We start from the raw sequence: 18665 nt of genomic DNA, 5'->3' as shown, positions 1-18665 counted from the left end.
GGAGCTTGTTCGACTTGAGGTCGCTGCGGAAACTGGTGACCGAGAGTCGATGGGGGCAGAGGCGGCGGCGCACTGCAGGATTAGTTTCAGTACTCGCCGAAGCACTCTTCTCCATCATCCAGCTGAAGTTCGGGACGAATTCTAAAGAGCGTGTATAGAGTTCTCGGGACTCATTAAGACAGGACATTGCTAGACTGATTCGGATCAGCACTGGTAGTGCTAGCAGATGGGTGAGAAATAAAGTGCAGAGGGTTTACAGAAACTATGCCATCCCCAGTGAGACACTCGTAGTTGAAATTCTGGACACACTAAAACCCAACTAATAAACCCTCTGTCATATGCAGTGGGTTACGACGGTATGGCGACAGTCACTCTATACGTGTCCAGAATGCAACATACGCGAGGAACCAGCGGAGCTTTTTCAGATCTCTCGCATGAATTTTGCAGATATCACCAAAGAGGAAGTTCGACGAGCCATAAACAGCTCGAAGAACTGGAGGGGCCCAGGTCTGGTTCGGGTGCAGAATTTCTAGTATAAGAAATTTATCAGCGTACACAGTCAGTTGACACACAGTATAAATCAGGTCATGGGTCAACCGGCGGAATTTCCACCCTTCCACACTGCGGGGATTATCTACCTAATCCCTAAGAAGGACGCGGTGCAGGACCCCGCAGACACAACACCGATTACTTGCTTACCAACCCTCTACAAATTCATAACGTCCATTATTAGTGGAAGAGTCAATGCGCACCTCGAGACCATCGACATTCTGTGCGAGGAGCAGAAGGGTTACGAGTTGGGCCAAGGGGTTGCAAAGAGCAACTCATTATCGATTCGTTAATTGTAAGACAAGCAACTAGAGGCCAGAGAAACCTCTTTAATTGCTATATCGATTATGCCACAGCTTCCGGCATCGTCCCGCATACCTGGCTAATCGATATTCTACATCTGTATCGCATTGATCCGCATTGATGAACTAATAAATCAGTGCGTATATCTGAGGGTGCCAATAGAGCCCATCCGTATACGAAGGGGCACCTTCCAGGGGAATTCGTTGAGTTCCCTTTGGGTTTGCATGGCACTGAACCCCCTTTCATGACTACTGAATCATGCTAGAGGGCATGGTTTTGCAATAAAGTATGGCTTACGTGCTAAGTCCCAACTGACACACTTGATGTACTTAGATAACATTAATTTGTATGCTGGTACTGACGACCATTTTAGAAATCTGTTGCGAACAGTAGACATGTTCAGCCGGGATATTCTGATGGAGTTTGGATTAGACAAGTGTCGAATCCCCATCACGAGCCTCATGCCGGACATAGCATTGGTGACCTCCACATTGAAGCTAGGCAGACTTCTACAAGTATCTAGGAATTCTGCAAACCCATGCTCGAGTTAGTGATCTGAAGGATGCTGTGCTGTTCGAATTGTAGTGGTGAAATCGTATCTTCAGAGGAAGAATAAAATAAGCGCATTTAATGTATTCGCTATCTCTTCACTGGCTTATGCATTCGCAATATTGCCGTGGACGAAGACCGATCTGGAAAACATTCAGCAGCGGATACGGAGCACTATGTCCAAATTCCGAATGCATCATCCAAACTCTACCGTGGAGTGGATGAACTTGCCTCGTGACATCGGAGGAAGCGGCGTGGTTGACGTGGCGGTACAACATCATCGGCTTAATAGATTACGGTAGGCATTTCACTTAATCCGTATGGGTGAGAGTGATCCAGCCCGGAAAGCCAATAAGGACAATATCTATGATAGAAAAAGAAAACAAGGCAGACCCTTCAACATCAACAACGGTCTAAGACGAGGGGATGCCCTATCATGCGTCCTCTTTAACCGGGCCCGCGAGAAAGTGATTCGCGATGCCGATGTAAATGCGAGAGGCAGCATCCTCTTCAAGTCCACCCAACTACTGGCCTACGCTGACGATGTTAACATCATGGGAAGAACAACCCGAGATGTACAGTCTACCTTCATCCAGATCGAGTATGCGGCGTGAGATCTTGGGCTGCACATTAATGAAGGTAAGACGAAGTACATGGTGACAACGTCAGCGCCAAAACCAAAACCAAAAGAACGAACAACATCGAATCGCACTGGTCAAACAAAAACAATGAAGATAGGAGACTACAACTTTGAGACCGTTGAAAATTTCACTTATCTAGGGTGGAAAATTATAACCGATAACAGGTATGACGATCAAATCCGCGCACGGTTGTTGGCAGCTAACTGAGCCTATTTCAGCTTACAAAGACTGTTCCGCTCGAAACGTCTCACCGTAGGGTCAAAGCTCTTATTGTACAAGACAATGATCTTGCCAGTCCTCATGTATTCCTCGGAGACTTGGGTTTAGTTTAGATGGTGTAGGTCAGGACGCCAGACAGCTTTCGGGGATATCGAATTGGTGGACCTTGGCGAAAAACCGGAGTGTCTGGAGTTCCTTATTAAGGCAGAGCTACCGGTTGTTGCGCCATTGATGATGATGAAGAAGAATTTGTCAAAAACCGAACTTTTAAAAAAATGGAGACCAAAGTTTGCTTAAGTGGGTGAAATAGGAAGAAGAGTTTCCAGTAAATTTCGAAAGCCTAATTATTGGGATGGGATGTGATGTATTTTGTGAGCTGGACAGTATTTTTTCCGCTTTCCAGTTGGATAGTTTACGAGAATGAATCCTTAGGTGACGATTTTACGTCTTTAATGTATTACTTATTTTGCAAAAAATGTCAGATTTAAGATCTATTACATAGAAGTACTAATTGAGGCTCTTAATCTGATACCATACCCAAACTGTCATAGTCGTAGAAAAGAAAAAGTACAACCCCCTTAAAAACCATTAGTGCCGTTTCAGAAAGCATATGTGATAGACAGTAACTCGATTTTAATAGGGTTTTGTTTTACATTAATCAACCAACTTAATGGTAATCAACTCCTTTAACATCGAATTCCTTCAAATCGAAACCGCACTTGAAAGTTTTAAAAAGCTTCGAAAGAGAATACATTTAGTGCAATTTTTGCAAAGTAGATAAACGTATGTATATAAGAAGTCTAAAAACCAGATGCTCGGCGCTCTAGTTATGAAAGGTTTTATTGATTCTTTATGTAAGAATATTTCGCAATACCATGGTCGTGCTTATATATAGCTCGTAGTGTATGTACGTTGAGTATACATATGGTTGCCCTTCATTCCTTGGTGAGGTATAGCGTGCCAACCACACGCCATCGCTCGCGGTTACCTGCACCATCTTGGGGGGAGTTACTTCCCATATGCTACTTCCACATAGCAACACAGAAAGAGCACTAGCACTGAACAGTCTCAACTTGATCTTAGTGTTGAGATAACTGCATTTCAAGATCTTAGACGGGGCAGCGAAAACTGATCTAGTGCTGTTAACACGTGGCGTCCCATTCAGTTCGGTGTCATTGTCGGCAGAAACAAGGCTTTTTAGATATACAAATTGATCGACACCTTCGATGCTCTACCCAATAATGCAGAGTGCGATGACCCATCGGACTGAAACCCTGGTTTCTTTGGTGTTCGTCTTCAGTCCAACTCAACTTGCCTCTTTTTCCAAATCCAGAGCCATTTGGCCCGGCGAGAGAGTAAACAGATGTCATCAGCGTGGTTAAGGTGTTTGAGGAAAGATATCATCATCCATCGAATTCTTTCACGTCCTCCGGATAGGGCAGTGTGAAGAACGTTACTGATAATAAGAAGAAATAATGTCGGTAACAGGATGCTACCCTAGCGGACTCCTCTTTGCAGATTTTCGTACGAGTGGAAGCCGCAATCTGTAGTAACTGTAGGTACAGTGGTAAATAACTCTGCATGGAGAACGTCAGTCCCAGCGGTTTTGTGCATTGATGGTCGAAATGATTTCTCTTTTGCTTGGAGAAAGAGTCCATATCCGCATGCAATGGTGACTAGCCATATTATTCACAAGAGGAGGAACCTCACCGAATTTAATACGGTTAAGAACCATGGGGGAGTGTTTTTTTTACCTTTTCAGTTGTTCATCATTGTGAATGAAAAGTCAATTGCTGGCGTCCCTCACAGGATCATCGAAAGATTTGCGACGAGCTCTTTCATGATGCGATATACAGTTCTGAAATCAATGCGATCTGCGGCATCTTCTGCTTCCCTGACCAGCGCAATAGCAAATTCTCTTTTGCTAAGGCATACATTACGCTGAACTTCTCGGGATTTCGCTCGGTACCGGAGTTCGAGCGCGTCACGCCCGGTATCGCTCGCAGCGGTCAGTAGAATCTTCAACCCCTTCCGTTCATTCATCCGCTTCCACGATTCCGCAGTCAGCTAGATCTTATGACACCCTTAGGGACGTGGCTGACGATCTGTACAGCACCCGAGAAAAGAGCACTTTTAATGACAGCCCAATGCTCTCAGGCGCGTTACTCAGTAGATTGCTCGATCAGCAAGATAGCTCTCCCACTGTCGAGCGACAACTGGGTCGTACAAGCGGTTGATGTTCAACTTAGGGGGTCGCAGCTCCCCAACTCTGCGATAATTAGCGGACGCAGCACGCAAGCGAACGTACGCGACCATCAGACGGTGATCATTTTCGAGGCCGATATCAGCGTCTCTCTTGTTACGCACATCTAGAGGACAACTCCTAAATCTGCTGCTTATCGCGAAGTGGTCGATCTGATTGCTCTTGCGGTGTCGGTTGAAACCGAACTGGCCCATAAGTGGTGGAAGTTGCAGACAGAAATCCACAAACCACCCACCATTATCGTTACGGTCACCAAGACCACGGTCATCGGGATTAATGATCGCCCCACACAGTGATACCGGTTTTGAAGACTTGGTACATTATCCTTTCGCTAAAAGCTGAAAGCAAGGAATGATCTTCTAAAATAAACAGGTATCATCTGTTTGTTCCTGCGACTTGAACCCTCCATTTTGGAAGTTCTTATGCACTTTCATTTCAGGTTTCACCATTCTAAATTTAAGACAACTTACTGATTATAATCTAGATTTGCCGTTTCGAAAGCAGAGGTGTTTAGTCGAAACAGGGGGATATACCAGTTTGTCTCTTGGATTTATACAACTACTTTCCCAATTGCAGCAGTATGTCCAGACAAGGGTGACAAGATTAAACCACAAAATTGACTGAACGCAGTAGCAAGTAGTGGCAATGAAGACTTCATTGTTTCAATTAGCAAATACGTAATCTCGACCTAAATTCGAAACTTAGACTTAGTTACATAAAAGCATTTCATTTCCAATACTCACTACCAAAACGCAGCTCGACTAAGGTTACATTCCAATCATTGCAGGTCATAAATCAGCATGCACATTCCAACGTTAACATGGATACGTCAAATTGTGTTTTATTTTAATTGCACCAATGTGCATACCTGCATGTACTCACAGACAAAAACATTCCCCACTGCACATATATAAATACTGAACTGGGGGTTATTCCTAGCAAAGCTAACAACTGAAACCCTCTAGGCTTCAAAAATCGCATACGTGGTTGAAGCAAAAAAAGCTGTAGGAACAAGTGTAATGGGGGTCACATTCCAGGGACTGAAGATTTGCATTCGACCTTAAGATTTGCAGTGCTGGAAAGTAGCGACCAGTAGTGACCTAAGCCTTGAAAATATTTCAGGAATTTTTATTAAACAGTTTCGTGAAAAGATGTACCGAGATCCCAATGGCAAATATACTAAAGTATAGCCACAATACTTAGAATTGTTACTATTGTAACCGCCAACGATACAAGTCTAGATGGGTACCCATGCAAAGATTTACCCAGATACCCAACAATATAATTCCTACCTATAATTATCCTGCAACGGTAAATTGAGAGGAGATTTGCATACCCTAAAGCCTTTGAAATTACTGATTCCGAGCTCTTTGATGGTTCAATCGCCTCCGACCCAGGGCTCCTGGACTAGTGCGACGTTGACGTCTTCCTCTAGGAGAAAGACAAGCAGATGAGCCGAGGCGCGCTTCGAGTGCTGCAGATTTATCTGCGCTACCCTCAGTATGATATGCTTGCGTGGGGGGAGTGCAGGCTCAGAATTCGTGCCAGTGGATGCGAGGCCTAGCTAAACCTCTACCGTAACTATGGGGTACGATGCCCAAATTTTACAGTGCGATATGGGCACAATGACAGCCACCAAAAAACTCCTATAAGGCGATCAACCGCAAATAATCGGGCCGGGATTCAAGTGTAGGAACGCTATCGAAAACCTTGGCATAATCAATATAGCAACCAAAGAGGTTTCTTTGGCCTCTAGTTGCTTGTCGTACAACTATCGAGTCGATAATGAGTTGCTCTTTACAACCCCTTGACCCAACTCGGCAGCCCTTCTGCTCCTCCGACAGAATGTTGTTGGTCTCAAGGTGCGCATTGACCCTTCCACTAATAATAGACGTTTTGAATTTGTAGAGGGTTGGTTAGCAAGTAATCGGTCTTGTGTCTGCGGGGTCCTGCACCGTGTCCTTCTTAGGGATAAGGTAGGTAATCCCCGCAGTGAAGAAGGGTGGAAATTCCTCCGACCGACTCATGAACTGGTTTATGCTGTGTGCCAACTGACTGTGTACGCTGGTAAATTCTGCACCCGAACCAGTCCTGGGTCCCTCCAGTTCTTCGAACCGTTTATAGCTTGTCGAAATTCCTCTTCGCTAATATCCGCAAAATTCATGCCAGGCGTATTGGCCTGGCCTTGGTCGGTGATCCACTCAGCATGCTCAGTCACTGGGGATGGCATAGTTCCGATAAACCCAATGCACTTTATTCTTCACCCGTTTGCTGGCATTGCCACTGCTGATCTGAATCAGTTTAGCAAAGTCCTGCCTTAGTGATCACGCCGACGTTCCAGACAAATTTTCCATGGTGGATCTCTTTGGGAACTCAAGCCAATAACACGAAAGCGGACTTAGGACCCCTCTTCATTCTCAAAACGAATATTTCAGCCATGGCCAGCTTTGGTCAGCAAGGCGGATTTGCGCTCAATATAATTCGTAGGCATGTCGTGTTTTACGAATTATATAAATGAGCATTCAACATCTGCGAGCCGCTACGGTCACGCTGCTCCCAGGGCAGAGGTGAGGCAGCGTCTGACGATTTGCCTCTGTCCTGGTAAGAAACCGTAAAGCCGCCGTCACTTCACTTTTTTTAAAAAAGTTTGGGTGCAGGCCCAGCGAGGGGTCCGTGGACCAGAAAAGAAGGAGTAAGTTGCTCCTCAATTGGTCCGGTCCTGCATTAAGTTGATGCGGACTTAGGACCCCTCTTCATTCTCAAAACGAAAAATGTGTGTTCTGGAAATTCAATTGGTCGATTTTCCGTGAGGCTCGAATTCTCATGATTCTGTTCAAAAGATTAGGTCAAACCTTGGTGTCAATGCGTGTTAATTCGAAATCTCAACACCTTAAGCGCCTTAAGATAAGAAAAAACTACTCCCGCAGAAGAAAAAGAAAATTAAAATGCCATACTGCTTCTATTTTCCTTCATGGGAACGTTGAAGGCAATTATGCACACTAAATAAATCAACATTAAGAGTACTTTTAAGGCGGAAAAGCAATTTAGCACTTCATTAGCGCTAGCCGATCCTATTATCTCTTGATACGTGAATTTATTTTGCAGTCAAATAGCTCTGATTTTATACTAACTTGTCTACTTCGCTTCTTGCTTATAAATATTTATAAAAATACTCTGTCTGTGTATTGTCTTAGTATAGGCTTAGTATTTTTTTCTAACAGTAATGTTACACACATTAACAAAGTGATTATCATAAATTATAATCCTCAATTGTGTCAAATTGCAAATACACAATGCAGTCCGCGTAAGGTTCTATGCTATGACCAAAGCGCGATGCATTTTCTACGTAGGCTTTACATCGAATATGGTTGCGCAGGTTTGCAACACCAGGAAGTATTCCATGCACTCATGAACCCTTCAATATTATGTAAGGCTAACAGAATTCCAGACAATTAGCATGATTTTTAAACGATCCACTGGGCTACCGAAAACAGTAACCTGGTCTACCTTTTATATGCATATGAGTAGACCCGAAATTTCACTACCTTTCGATTAATGCGCTCTTCTTAGGAGTCCTATGCTAATTTTCTGGCCCTAGGTGACCCGACGTGCTTTAGCAGCAACCATGACAATGAAAAAAGCTTGAATATTCATCAAAGAGCTCACGGGAATAATATCGAAAGGCTAACTGAAATCTGGTTATTCCGCCGACATCTTCAGTCACGGGTGGCCACCGATTACGACGGGAGTAGAAAAACTTAGTACAAGCAAGTCACTTGGTAGTCGAGCGGGAGAGAGTTTAGACATAAAAATGGCTTTAGTGCTCGGAACCATCTATAATTATTATCACTATCTTTTCTATGAATTCGAGGGTAATGCTCCAGGCATCCTTTCCAGCGAGAGGGTCACTTCTCCGGTTATAATTGTATCTTCTATGCATTGCAGATCCGCGTATGAGTCCCTATTTTTTGGTGCATTCGCCGATTCCTGTTCTGTCCATCATAGTACTCTACCTGTTCTTTGTCCTGAAATGGGGTCCTGAATATATGCAGGATCGGAAGCCCTACGATTTGAAGAATGTGATAAAATTTTATAACTTGTTTCAAGTGTGCTACAATCTTTACTTCGCGACTTATGTAAGTGATGATACCTTGAATCGGTGATTGAAGCTGTGAAATTTCTAATGCGTGCTTTCAGGGACTGTGGAACTCGTATCTTCAAAGTAACTTCAGTTTTGTGTGTCAGCCTTACGATCCAACGGATAATCGAGAATCTATGCAGAGATTGTTGTACGCTGGCTTCATGTACTATTTGAGTAAATATGTGGATTTGCTCGATACTGTAAGGAAATATATTTTTGTGGTTTTGTTTGTGTATTTGGTGGAATAATGTCCTTTCTTTCAGGTGTTCTTCGTTCTGCGTAAGAAAAATAATCAAATCTCTTTCCTCCACGTGTATCATCACGCCGGAATGGTAATGGGCGTATACGTTTACCTCAAATACTTAGCAGGTAATATTTATTACATAATATACTTTAGCAATGCAAGGATAATCGTAGCTATAATAATGGCTTTGTATAGGGCATTCTAGTTCTTGATAGTTTACTGGGGGAGCCCGAGCTCCGAGCACTCAGGCCATTGTTGGGCCCATTGTACTATCCCCGTAAATTGCCTATTCAATGGCTTCTTGCCTACGGTGTTTGCAGGCTTTAGCGAATCTGAGAATATTCTCCAGAGGCAGAGAATGTGCAGATTCTTCATTGAAGAAAACCTTGTCAAGGTGTCTTCGTCTGATATCTAAGGATGCCGGGTAGCTGCATAAAAAGTGCAGGGCCGTCTCCTCCTCACATTGGCTGCACATAGCCAAAATCACTACCCCAATCTTTTCCATATGGTAGTTTAAGGAGCAGTGTCCCGTTAAAAGCCCTACTAGGGTTTTCATGTCCCACTTCTTAAGGGACAACAAAAATGCCGCTCTGGTGGCCCTAGGCTCTTTCACAAGGATTTTCGCCTGCCGGCAAGATTCCAAATTTCTCAACTCGGCTGCGTGAATTCTTGAAATTTCACCCATCAAAGTAGACTTGACAGTAGATGGTCGGATTCCAAGAGTTGGTTCTGGCCCCACCATTGTGGATCCAGACCCTCGGTGAGCCAGTCTGTCAGCCTCCTCATTACCGGCGATGTTAGAGTGCCCCGGCACCCACATTAGGAATGTTTCGTTCAGTCGGCCAAGTTTCAGCAGCACCTGATGACAACTTCACACCAACTGGCTTAATATGTCGTTGCCATTCAGTGCTGATAATACCGCCCGACTGTCGGAACAGATTCCAGATTCCTCCACTTTTTTCGCAGACATTCTTCTGCCGCCAATGAAATGGCATATATCTCGGCCTGGAATATGGTCGTCATTTTTCCGAGGGGTCGGGCCAGTTCTATAATCGGATTCTCCGAGCACACACCTGCGCCCGATCCATCCTCCATGACTGACCCGTCGGTGAAGATTATTAGGTCTGTAATCTAAAAATACTCATGGCTATTTGTCGACCATTCTTCTCTTTCGGTGATTACGACAGTGTATGTCTTTTCAAAGACGAAAATGGAAACCATATATTCACCTTCTAAGTATTCCAAACTCTTCTTTGGGTAATGATTTCACGGGTTGTCTTCTGAATGTAACGAATATTGAAAAACTTATACCAAAAGAAAATTTATCACTGGAGCAAATTCATCGATTGGTCACGTTTCGAAGTGATAATACGAAACCTGACTAACTTCGAAATTGGCGGATCAATAAATGTGAGGAACTCAGAAATAAAATGACCGCTGTGCATGAAGGCGAGCTTTATCATCGTGCAGTTGCTGCAACGAATAAAAAAAATTACAATTTCTTTTAGCTAACGACGAATCAACTTGCCGGTGGTTGTATTTTTATCAAGGTCCAATTTAGAATGTTGAATAATATTGGGCGATGTCCCAAATTTCGAGATCTTTGACATTGTAGTATACTAGAAGAGACTACATCTGCTGACAAAATAAATTCAGTCATTAATACCTTCAAACGAAAAAAAACTGCCGAATTATTTCTTGGTGACTTTGCTATGCTGCTAGCTTCTTGCTTTCTACTGGCAGCAAAGTTGCAATACTGTTCTCTTACCTTTTTGCTACAAGGGTCATGAGTTTAGTTTACCAAAAGTAGTAGTCTTTGATAAATAGAGGGACTGGGATCCACAAGACCGAAAGCCCGTGTTCCGATATCGAATTTCATAGAAACAACCATGATAGGACAATTCTGAGCTTAGGACCGAACAACCAAGTTAATGGTAGGAGGAAAAACGTCATAGTTGCCTCTGCGATGATCAATGCCTTCGATAAAGGAAGTACAATGACCCGTCAAACTGAGAACTTTGGTTTTGTTCGTGTTTATCTTCAGTCCAACTCTACTTGCTTCGTTTTCCAAATCCAGGGCCATTTGACCAAGGTGTCGGTTAGACTGCAAACAGATGGTATCAGCGTAGTCAAAACGAGTGAGATAAAATGTCATAGTCCATTGAACTAATCCACGCCCTCCGGACAAAGCAACATGAAGAACGTCACCGACAACAACAAGAAGTAATATCGGTGAAAGGATGCAATCCTGGCGGACTCCGCTTTGGACTGCAAATTCCTCCGAGATTTTACCTCGGTGCAGCACGTGGCATTTTGCTCTATCATATGTCGCTCTGATAATGGTTATTAGTCTCTCTGGAATTCCCCGCGGCAAACGCGCAAATCGATGAAGAGCAGGAAGAGCAAAGATCGAAACTCGGCCCACTGTTCCAGAATAATCCGCACGGTGTTGATGTCAATGCAGGAGGATCCGGAGCGGAAACCAGCCTGCTCTCTGTCGATCAAACTTTCGAGATGTTCTTTGATGCGTTCCAGGATTATTTTAGCTATTATCTTTGCGATGGCGGGGGGCACGCAGATAATCCTCCAATTGTTACACTCAAAGCGGATGCCGTTTTTTTGAAATTTTAATGATCACCCTTTTCTTCAACTCTCTGGGGAAGGTCTCGGATTCACAAGATTTTATACGAGTACGAGTAAAAGTAGCAGCGCTGCAGTAACTGCAGATGCAGCGATAAATAATTCTGCAGGGAGACGGCTTTGTTTCGTTTGAGTGCATTGACTCTTCTACTTGGAGAAACACTGTCCGAATGTTACGGGGACTAACCATTTCACCCACAACACGTTAAGAACTATGTTGAAGTGTTGGGTATAAGTTTCTGAAATCAATGCGTTCGCACATCTTCCGCTTCCCTGACTAGCCCAATAGCAAATTCTCTCTTGTCACGGCGCACACCACGCTGGACTTCTCGAGATTCGCCTCGCTATCCGTTGGTTCCACGATTCGGTAGTTAGCCAGATCTTATGACGCCACTTCGGGACGTGGCCGACGACCTCCGTAGCACCCGAGAAAAAAGCATTTTTGATGGCTGAACAATGTTTATCGATAATCTCAGGCGGGTTATTCAGTATATCTGCCAATCAGCAAGATAGCTCTCCCACTATTGAACAACTGGATCAGACATACAATCTCCAATCCTTAGAAAAGTGGTGGAAGCAACACGCAAGCAAACGTAAACGACCATCAAATGGTGATCCCTTTCGAGGCCGATGTCAACACCTCTTTTGTTATTCACATCCAAAAGACAACTTCTAAATCTGCTACTCATTGCATTGTGGGTCAGTTGAAACTCAACTGAAGGCCACCAATGCCGAGGCGGCGAAAGTGATAGACATCCAGAAACCCCCCCCCCCCCCCCCCCATTTTCGTTACGGTTGCCAAGACCGTGTTTCCTCACCAAATATCTGAGCGGCGTGTCGTCAGAGCCCACTTTGGCATTCAGATCACTCATCACGATCACAATGCCACCTTTAGGACGCCTCTCCTAAACTGCGCGCAATTGCTCATAGAAAACATATTTCTTCATTGTATCGGAAGTCTCTGTTGATGCATAGCACTATACAATTGTGATGCTCCTTAACTTGGACCGGATTCTTGCAGTCAGAATTCTATCGCGTCTGCTACCACTCGGCTTTCCAGAGTAGAAAAGCACATTGCCACAAGAGGGAGAGGAGTATTCCCTAGAATCTCAAAATGTGCAACTTATATTGTTGGAATTATCGCTTGAGTTTAAAAACAAGTCGGAATACCGGAAGCTCGTGCTTCGGGTATAAAGGTTTTGTGTTCATCTTATCAACGCACATTTTTCTACCCGCATACAGCGACAAAATTACGAGACATACGTACATATTACAGCCGTAGATGTTACGCTCACCCTAAACAAACAAACTGCCTATTTTCGAATACTGTACATACGTGCATGTGTATATAAATTGATCGTACCCATATTTCCGATTTACTTCTTATATCTATCTGAATTAGGCTCTACCCGCAAAGTTCATTAGCACGCATATACTATATACCTACATACAAACATGTCTGGTTGGAGTAATTGATATATGCAAATGACTAAAAAACTAAAACAAAATAATTCTTTGCGACCCCATTCCTAAGAACTCATTTCGTTGTGGTATTGACGAATTGATATGTAATGATGACGTCATTCAGGTTAGGTGTAGAGTGCATGAAATTCACGAAACATGGTAAAGTTTTACCCCCTATAACTTTGTTAATAATAGTTGGATTTTCTTGAAACTTGACCAAATTGTGTACTATATTCTTCATTATACCCATGCCAAATTTTGTGCTTCTGGGATGAACATAAGGGGGGTGTCGGGTAAATTTCTAAAATGTGGAAATATACTATTATTAACTTTATTTGTACAGATATGGGCACCGGATATATTTTGAGGCCTAGATTTCGTAGAGATGCACTATTGAGATTTTTTTCAGATTTTTCGGTTGGATAGGTTCTGAGAACGAGACCTGTTACACCTTTTGGGGGTCATATTTTGAGCCCTCACTCCCCTATGTTTCACCCCATATCAAATATTGAGCCAGTTTCAAAAAGTACTAATTGCGACCTTTCATTTGATACCCCACATGGTCACATTTTATAAAAAAAAATTTTGCACCCTCCTTTCACATGTATGGGGAGCCCCCCTTAAACTTAACACAAAATGGCGTCAGTCGCTGCATGTAAAGGGAACGGCAGATTACATACTCCTACCAATTTTCGTGACAATCGGTTCAGCCGTTTCCGAATAAATCGGCTGTGACAGACAGACAGACAGACAGACAGACAGACAGACAGACGGACAGACAGACATCGAATCGATTCTAATAAGGTTTTGTTTCACACAAAACCTTAACAACTATCATTTTGACGACTCTCGATAACCATTGTCGAGGAGTGTGCGCACATTTCAGAAACCAATCATAGTCCGAAGCCGTGATGTGAATCCCTATCCGTTGTTGACGTTCCGGCAGCAGTACAATTTCAAAATGTGCAGTTCGCTAGCATACAAATTTCTATCCATTTTAGTCGTCTCTTACGACAAGCATAGAATGCTTTGCAGTGTATTCTTAAGCCCAAACTCACAGAGCAAAAGCAATAAGAATGAGGACTGGTTAAACTTTCGGAACTCACAGCGTGAATATAAGAAGCTCGTAATACGTTGGAAGCGAGGCTCCTTTAAAGTATACTATGAGGAACTGGAAAACGAAATAGAAATTTGAAAGCTGTGTACAGTCCTTCCTTAAAGGGATGAATCGGGCAAGTTGGGCTCTCTTAGAAAACTGTATGGAACTTTCATAAACTCCAGAGTTTAGTCCGTACCGACTCTCTTGGAAGTACATCCGGAAAACAGTTAACAGAAGTGGAAGGGAGAATTTTTGTAAACCTTTCACCAAAGCTTGTCTCTTGGCAGAATGTTAAGGTAGTCTTCATACCGCTGAAATATCTTGAGAGATTGGTTCTGCATCATTCAAGACAAAGGCGATAAGGTCACATCTACTAAATGAAATATGGCAGTCAGGGTGTTAAATCTTGGGAACTTGGCTGTGCGCCTTTCCAAAAGTTTTATGATGTCGCCAGAGAGCATGATGTCGATGAAACTTTAATTTAGTGGATTTATGCTATGCTAACGCAGAGATTGATGTTTGTTGAAGTGGATGTTAGCCGCTACCCGCCAACAGAAAAAACTGTTCCTAAGAAGGCGTGCTATCGCCACTTCTGTGGAGTATGTTGAGTGACTCAGTACTATGCGGTCTGCAAAATCTCCCATACACGCCCTGACTTACACCGATGGCGTGTCTGTGTTAACTGTGTATAGAAATATACAACGTATCATTGATTTTAGTAAATCTAAATGTTTTTCTTTGTGTATGCAGAGATGTAATAATTCCAGAAAGAGTGGTTCGCTCTAGCCCAGTCGCGTAAGCAACTAAGCTAGAGCGGACCACGCGAGAGCACCACTTATGTATTACTTTGCAGGGTGGGTTTGCCTTTAGGCACTCGTGCTTCTTATCCTTTAAGATTCCTCCTCCTTCCTCCTTTACTAACTGGTTCTGTATTTTTACAATTGGGGAGGAAAGTTCAGAATTTCTGCAACTATACTCTCCGGGTTCACGCTCCTTCTCAGCACTTCATCCAGGATCCTTCTATCCATCGCGAGCCTTGCGCAGTGAAACATCACGTGCTCTGCATCATCCGATGTGCCTATATATATAGAAAACTATTTGGCGAATCACCCAACCCAAAGCGGGGAAGGTACTGCACCGTGTCCTGTGACGAACTTGATAATGTGGTAATTGGTTTCTCCGTGTTTCTGCTCAAGACATATCCTAATGTTGGGGATGAGCCTGTGTGCTCACCGACCCTTCGAAGACTCGTCCCATATTCGTTGCCATAGATAATCTTTTTTAAAGAAGTGGTAATTTTCAGTTAGATTTTCACTCACTGACTGAGATTTCCCCATCCACTAGCTTGCTTTGCATATTTGATTGAAAGAAGACCCTGCGGTCGACCCATTGATTGGTTTCGCTGAGGAACTGATTGCTCCTCAGTAGCTTGTATTATTAGGCAGGTTATACTTTATGTTAGTAAGTCATCTGGCTTTACTCTTTTCAGTTGTCTCATTAAATTTGGGTTATCAGTCAATTTTTGGACTTCGTTATTTTCATGTGACCGTAATCGTTGGCTATGCTTAATTGCTTGCTCTTTAATGACTTCATTAATCAGCTGTATTTTCAGGTCCCAATGCAGATCCTCATTACGAATGAATCAGGGAGCGTCTACTGTGCTTCTAAGTACTTTATTTTGGAACGTTTTCATGACCTCCAAGTTTGATTCTTTGGCATAGCCCGAGAGTTGGATGTCGTACGTCTATATGAGTCTTAGGGTCTGGTTGTAAATTAGCAAGTTTTTGTCGATGATGAACTGGGAATTCTTCGCCAACAGCCAGTACATCTGCCTGTATCTGGGATTGAATTCGTCCTCTTTCTAAGGATGTGCATTTTCCAGCTGAGCTTAGCATCGACTGGCATGGTTAAATATTAAACACCACTTGCCTGTGGTACGTCTCTATACGTACGTCTATGGTGACTTTTTTCAATGTAGGGTTTCGTTTAATTTTATTTTCTACTTCTTGGTCCATTCTACAATGAGGTCAATAGCAGTTTATAGTTCTATTTTTGCTTCCTCAATGAGTTTACCCGCGGTGTCATCCACAAATGTCGCTATTCTGGCTTCATTACAGCAAGGTATATCATTAGTTTACATAAAAACCAGTGTTGGACATTACCCTGCAGTACACCAGCTGCAATTTTTCCAATTCAGAGTACTTTTTTTGATATTTCGACTCTATTGGCTCCTTCCCTGGTTTAGGGACCATTATAACTTCGGTCACTTTCCATTATCTGCAATGCGTTAGCAGGGGATCTGAGGTGACATACGTAATTCCGAATTAGGACAGCAACAAAATAACAATAGAAAGGAAGCAGAAAAACCGTAAGGGATTCGAGAGAAGGAAGGGTTTCTATATGTTTTGGATTAAAAACACTTTCTCAACAAGGACGATAAATCCAACATCCTAAAATTAATTGAGACTAGTTAAGGGAATGTAATCCTTCCGGAGGACTCTGGGAGAAAATTTCAGCATATAGCTTTGAACAAATCCAATTATACACGTTTGACGAAAGAAAAAATGTGTGTCTAGCTTCAGCTCAATATTTAACAAATTTTACTAATTTATGTTTTTTTTTTATTTAATTCACAGGAAGTCATCCAACACTTTTGGGCATCCTGAATGGATATGTTCATGTGTTTATGTACAGTTATTACTTTATAACATCCTTAGGTGAAAATTATTCCAAGAAATTCGCTTGGTGTAAGAAATATGTGACACAAATTCAATTGTTGCAATTCGCCTTGTTGGTCGTACATTTTATCCTTCCTTTACTACAAGAAAATTGCCCGCATCCGAAATTTATTAGTATGGTCGGCATCACACAAAATGCTTTCATGTTCGCCTTGTTCTTCGACTTTTACTATAAATCATATATAAAGAAAAATAAATGAGCTTATCCGTCAGATTATTTTAAGTATTTTTAGACATTTTTTTAATGTGAAAATTATATGCTGATATGAGTATGTTAAGGAGTGATGTTTTTCTTTTAAATTAGTGGATGGAACCCTCCTGTGCGGAGTTGCCAAATCTCCCATCAGGCGCGTCCCTTCGTGCGGATAAGGGAATGCTCGGCGAATGTGTCATGGGCATGCACATGCGCGCATCCGGAGATGTGCGTGTATGGGCATGCTTATGCGCAGGCCGGGTAGGTGGGAAGTAAACGCCCACCCGTGGATAAAAATTGGCTATGGGAAGGACACCCAGAAATTAAACCAAATATGGAAGTGGAGAAAAGTAGCTTTTTTACGGTGCAGGGCTTCGGAAACCCAGTGCCGGCGGTTTTTGGGAGTGAGCAAGCGAGCTCCTGGCCGTCGATATCCAACGACCGCAGTGCCTCAGTAGTGGGAAACTTGGCTACTGTGGCATATAATGCTACAAGAGATAATGGTGGAGTGGAAATTAGGTCCACACCGGATCCCTTTAGGAGGAGTTCGAAGCTTGGGAGATCACCACCGAGAAAAATGGTTCTTTTTGGTAGTCGAGATTCGTCGCGGGACTCTGAAAGAAATACGAATAGTCCCTTAATCGAGATCATTCCTTGTGGCGCAAGGCGCGAAAGCAAACGGGAACATACCGGAATGGCGTTCGTTACACTCGGGGAACGAATAAATGAACTGTGCGAGTTCATCAAGGAGAGGCGGAATATCCACCAAAATATTCGAGCCTTGATAAGAGGCATTAAATTGTCTTATATCAGGGCACTCGAAGAAAAGAATTCCCAAGCGTCAGTTGGCAAGGTCACAAGGGAAACGCAGGTGACGCCTCCCCGAGATAAAGCAGGCGGGAAGACAGGAAAACGGGCTAGAGACGGTACCAGCGAGTCTCTTGGACCATAGCAAGTCCCGAAGAAGAAAAAAGCCTCTTCACCAAAGAAGGCGGAACCGGCGAGAGTACCCGCGAAAGTCGGTAATCTCACGATTGCAGCCACAACACCTACAAAAGTGGAAGAAACCAACTCCCGGAGGCCCGAACAATGGACTAAGGTGAGCAACAAGAGGAAAAAGGACAAAAAGAAGCTCCGCCCGGAAATAATAATTATTTCCAAGAAGGGACATATGTCCTATGCCGACATCCTCCGAAAGGTGAAGTCAGACCCGGAATTGAAGGATTTGGGGGATAGTGTGAGCCGTATCAGGCGAACATAGAGAGGGGATCTGATGCTGGAGTTAAGTAAATCCGCCGACAAGTCGGCCGATAACTTCCGCGGGAAGAAGTGTACTTGGAGAGGAAGCTGAGGTAACAGGAGATAGTGGTTGAATGCAAGGGCCTAGATGAAGTCACCTCACGGGAGGACATCTGTGCTGCGCTAAAGCAGCAGTTCAACCTTGGCGATATAGACCAGAGTGCCATAAAAAGGATGAAGAAGGCATATGGTGGCACACAGACCGCTATTATTAGTTTGCCGGCGGAATCAGCTATTAAGTTAATTACCGCGGGCAAGGTAAGAGTAGGTTGGGTCGTGTGCAGGCTCAGGGAGCAAATCTCTCTAAAGAGATGTTTCAGATG

The 18665-nt window shown here is 43.3% G+C and overlaps 1 protein-coding gene across 1 annotated transcript; it reads left to right on the top strand.

Moving 5' to 3' along the window:
• Positions 1-8208: 8208 nt before the first annotated feature.
• On the top strand, positions 8209-17067 carry LOC119654719 (elongation of very long chain fatty acids protein AAEL008004-like). Its single transcript, XM_038060239.1, has 5 exons — positions 8209-8396; positions 8470-8660; positions 8722-8865; positions 8929-9034; positions 16749-17067. The coding sequence occupies exons 1-5, from the start codon at positions 8336-8338 to the stop codon at positions 17048-17050; spliced, it is 804 nt and encodes a 267-aa protein (XP_037916167.1). The 5' UTR covers positions 8209-8335; the 3' UTR covers positions 17051-17067.
• The last annotated feature ends 1598 nt before the right edge of the window (positions 17068-18665 follow it).

Source organism: Hermetia illucens, chromosome 4 (assembly GCF_905115235.1).
Source record: "Hermetia illucens chromosome 4, iHerIll2.2.curated.20191125, whole genome shotgun sequence".
NCBI classification, from domain to species: Eukaryota; Metazoa; Arthropoda; class Insecta; order Diptera; family Stratiomyidae; genus Hermetia; species Hermetia illucens.
This window is presented reverse-complemented; position numbering and strand designations above follow the sequence as displayed.

Excerpts from the sequence above, each read along its gene's own strand:
- LOC119654719 (XM_038060239.1), top strand. The coding sequence starts at position 8,336 with ATGGCTTTAGTGCTCGGAACCATCTATAATTATTATCACTATCTTTTC. Across the intron at positions 8,661-8,721 it reads ATCTTTACTTCGCGACTTAT|GGACTGTGGAACTCGTATCT; the intron begins GTAAGTGATGAT and ends GCGTGCTTTCAG. Across the intron at positions 9,035-16,748 it reads TTACCTCAAATACTTAGCAG|GAAGTCATCCAACACTTTTG; the intron begins GTAATATTTATT and ends TTTAATTCACAG.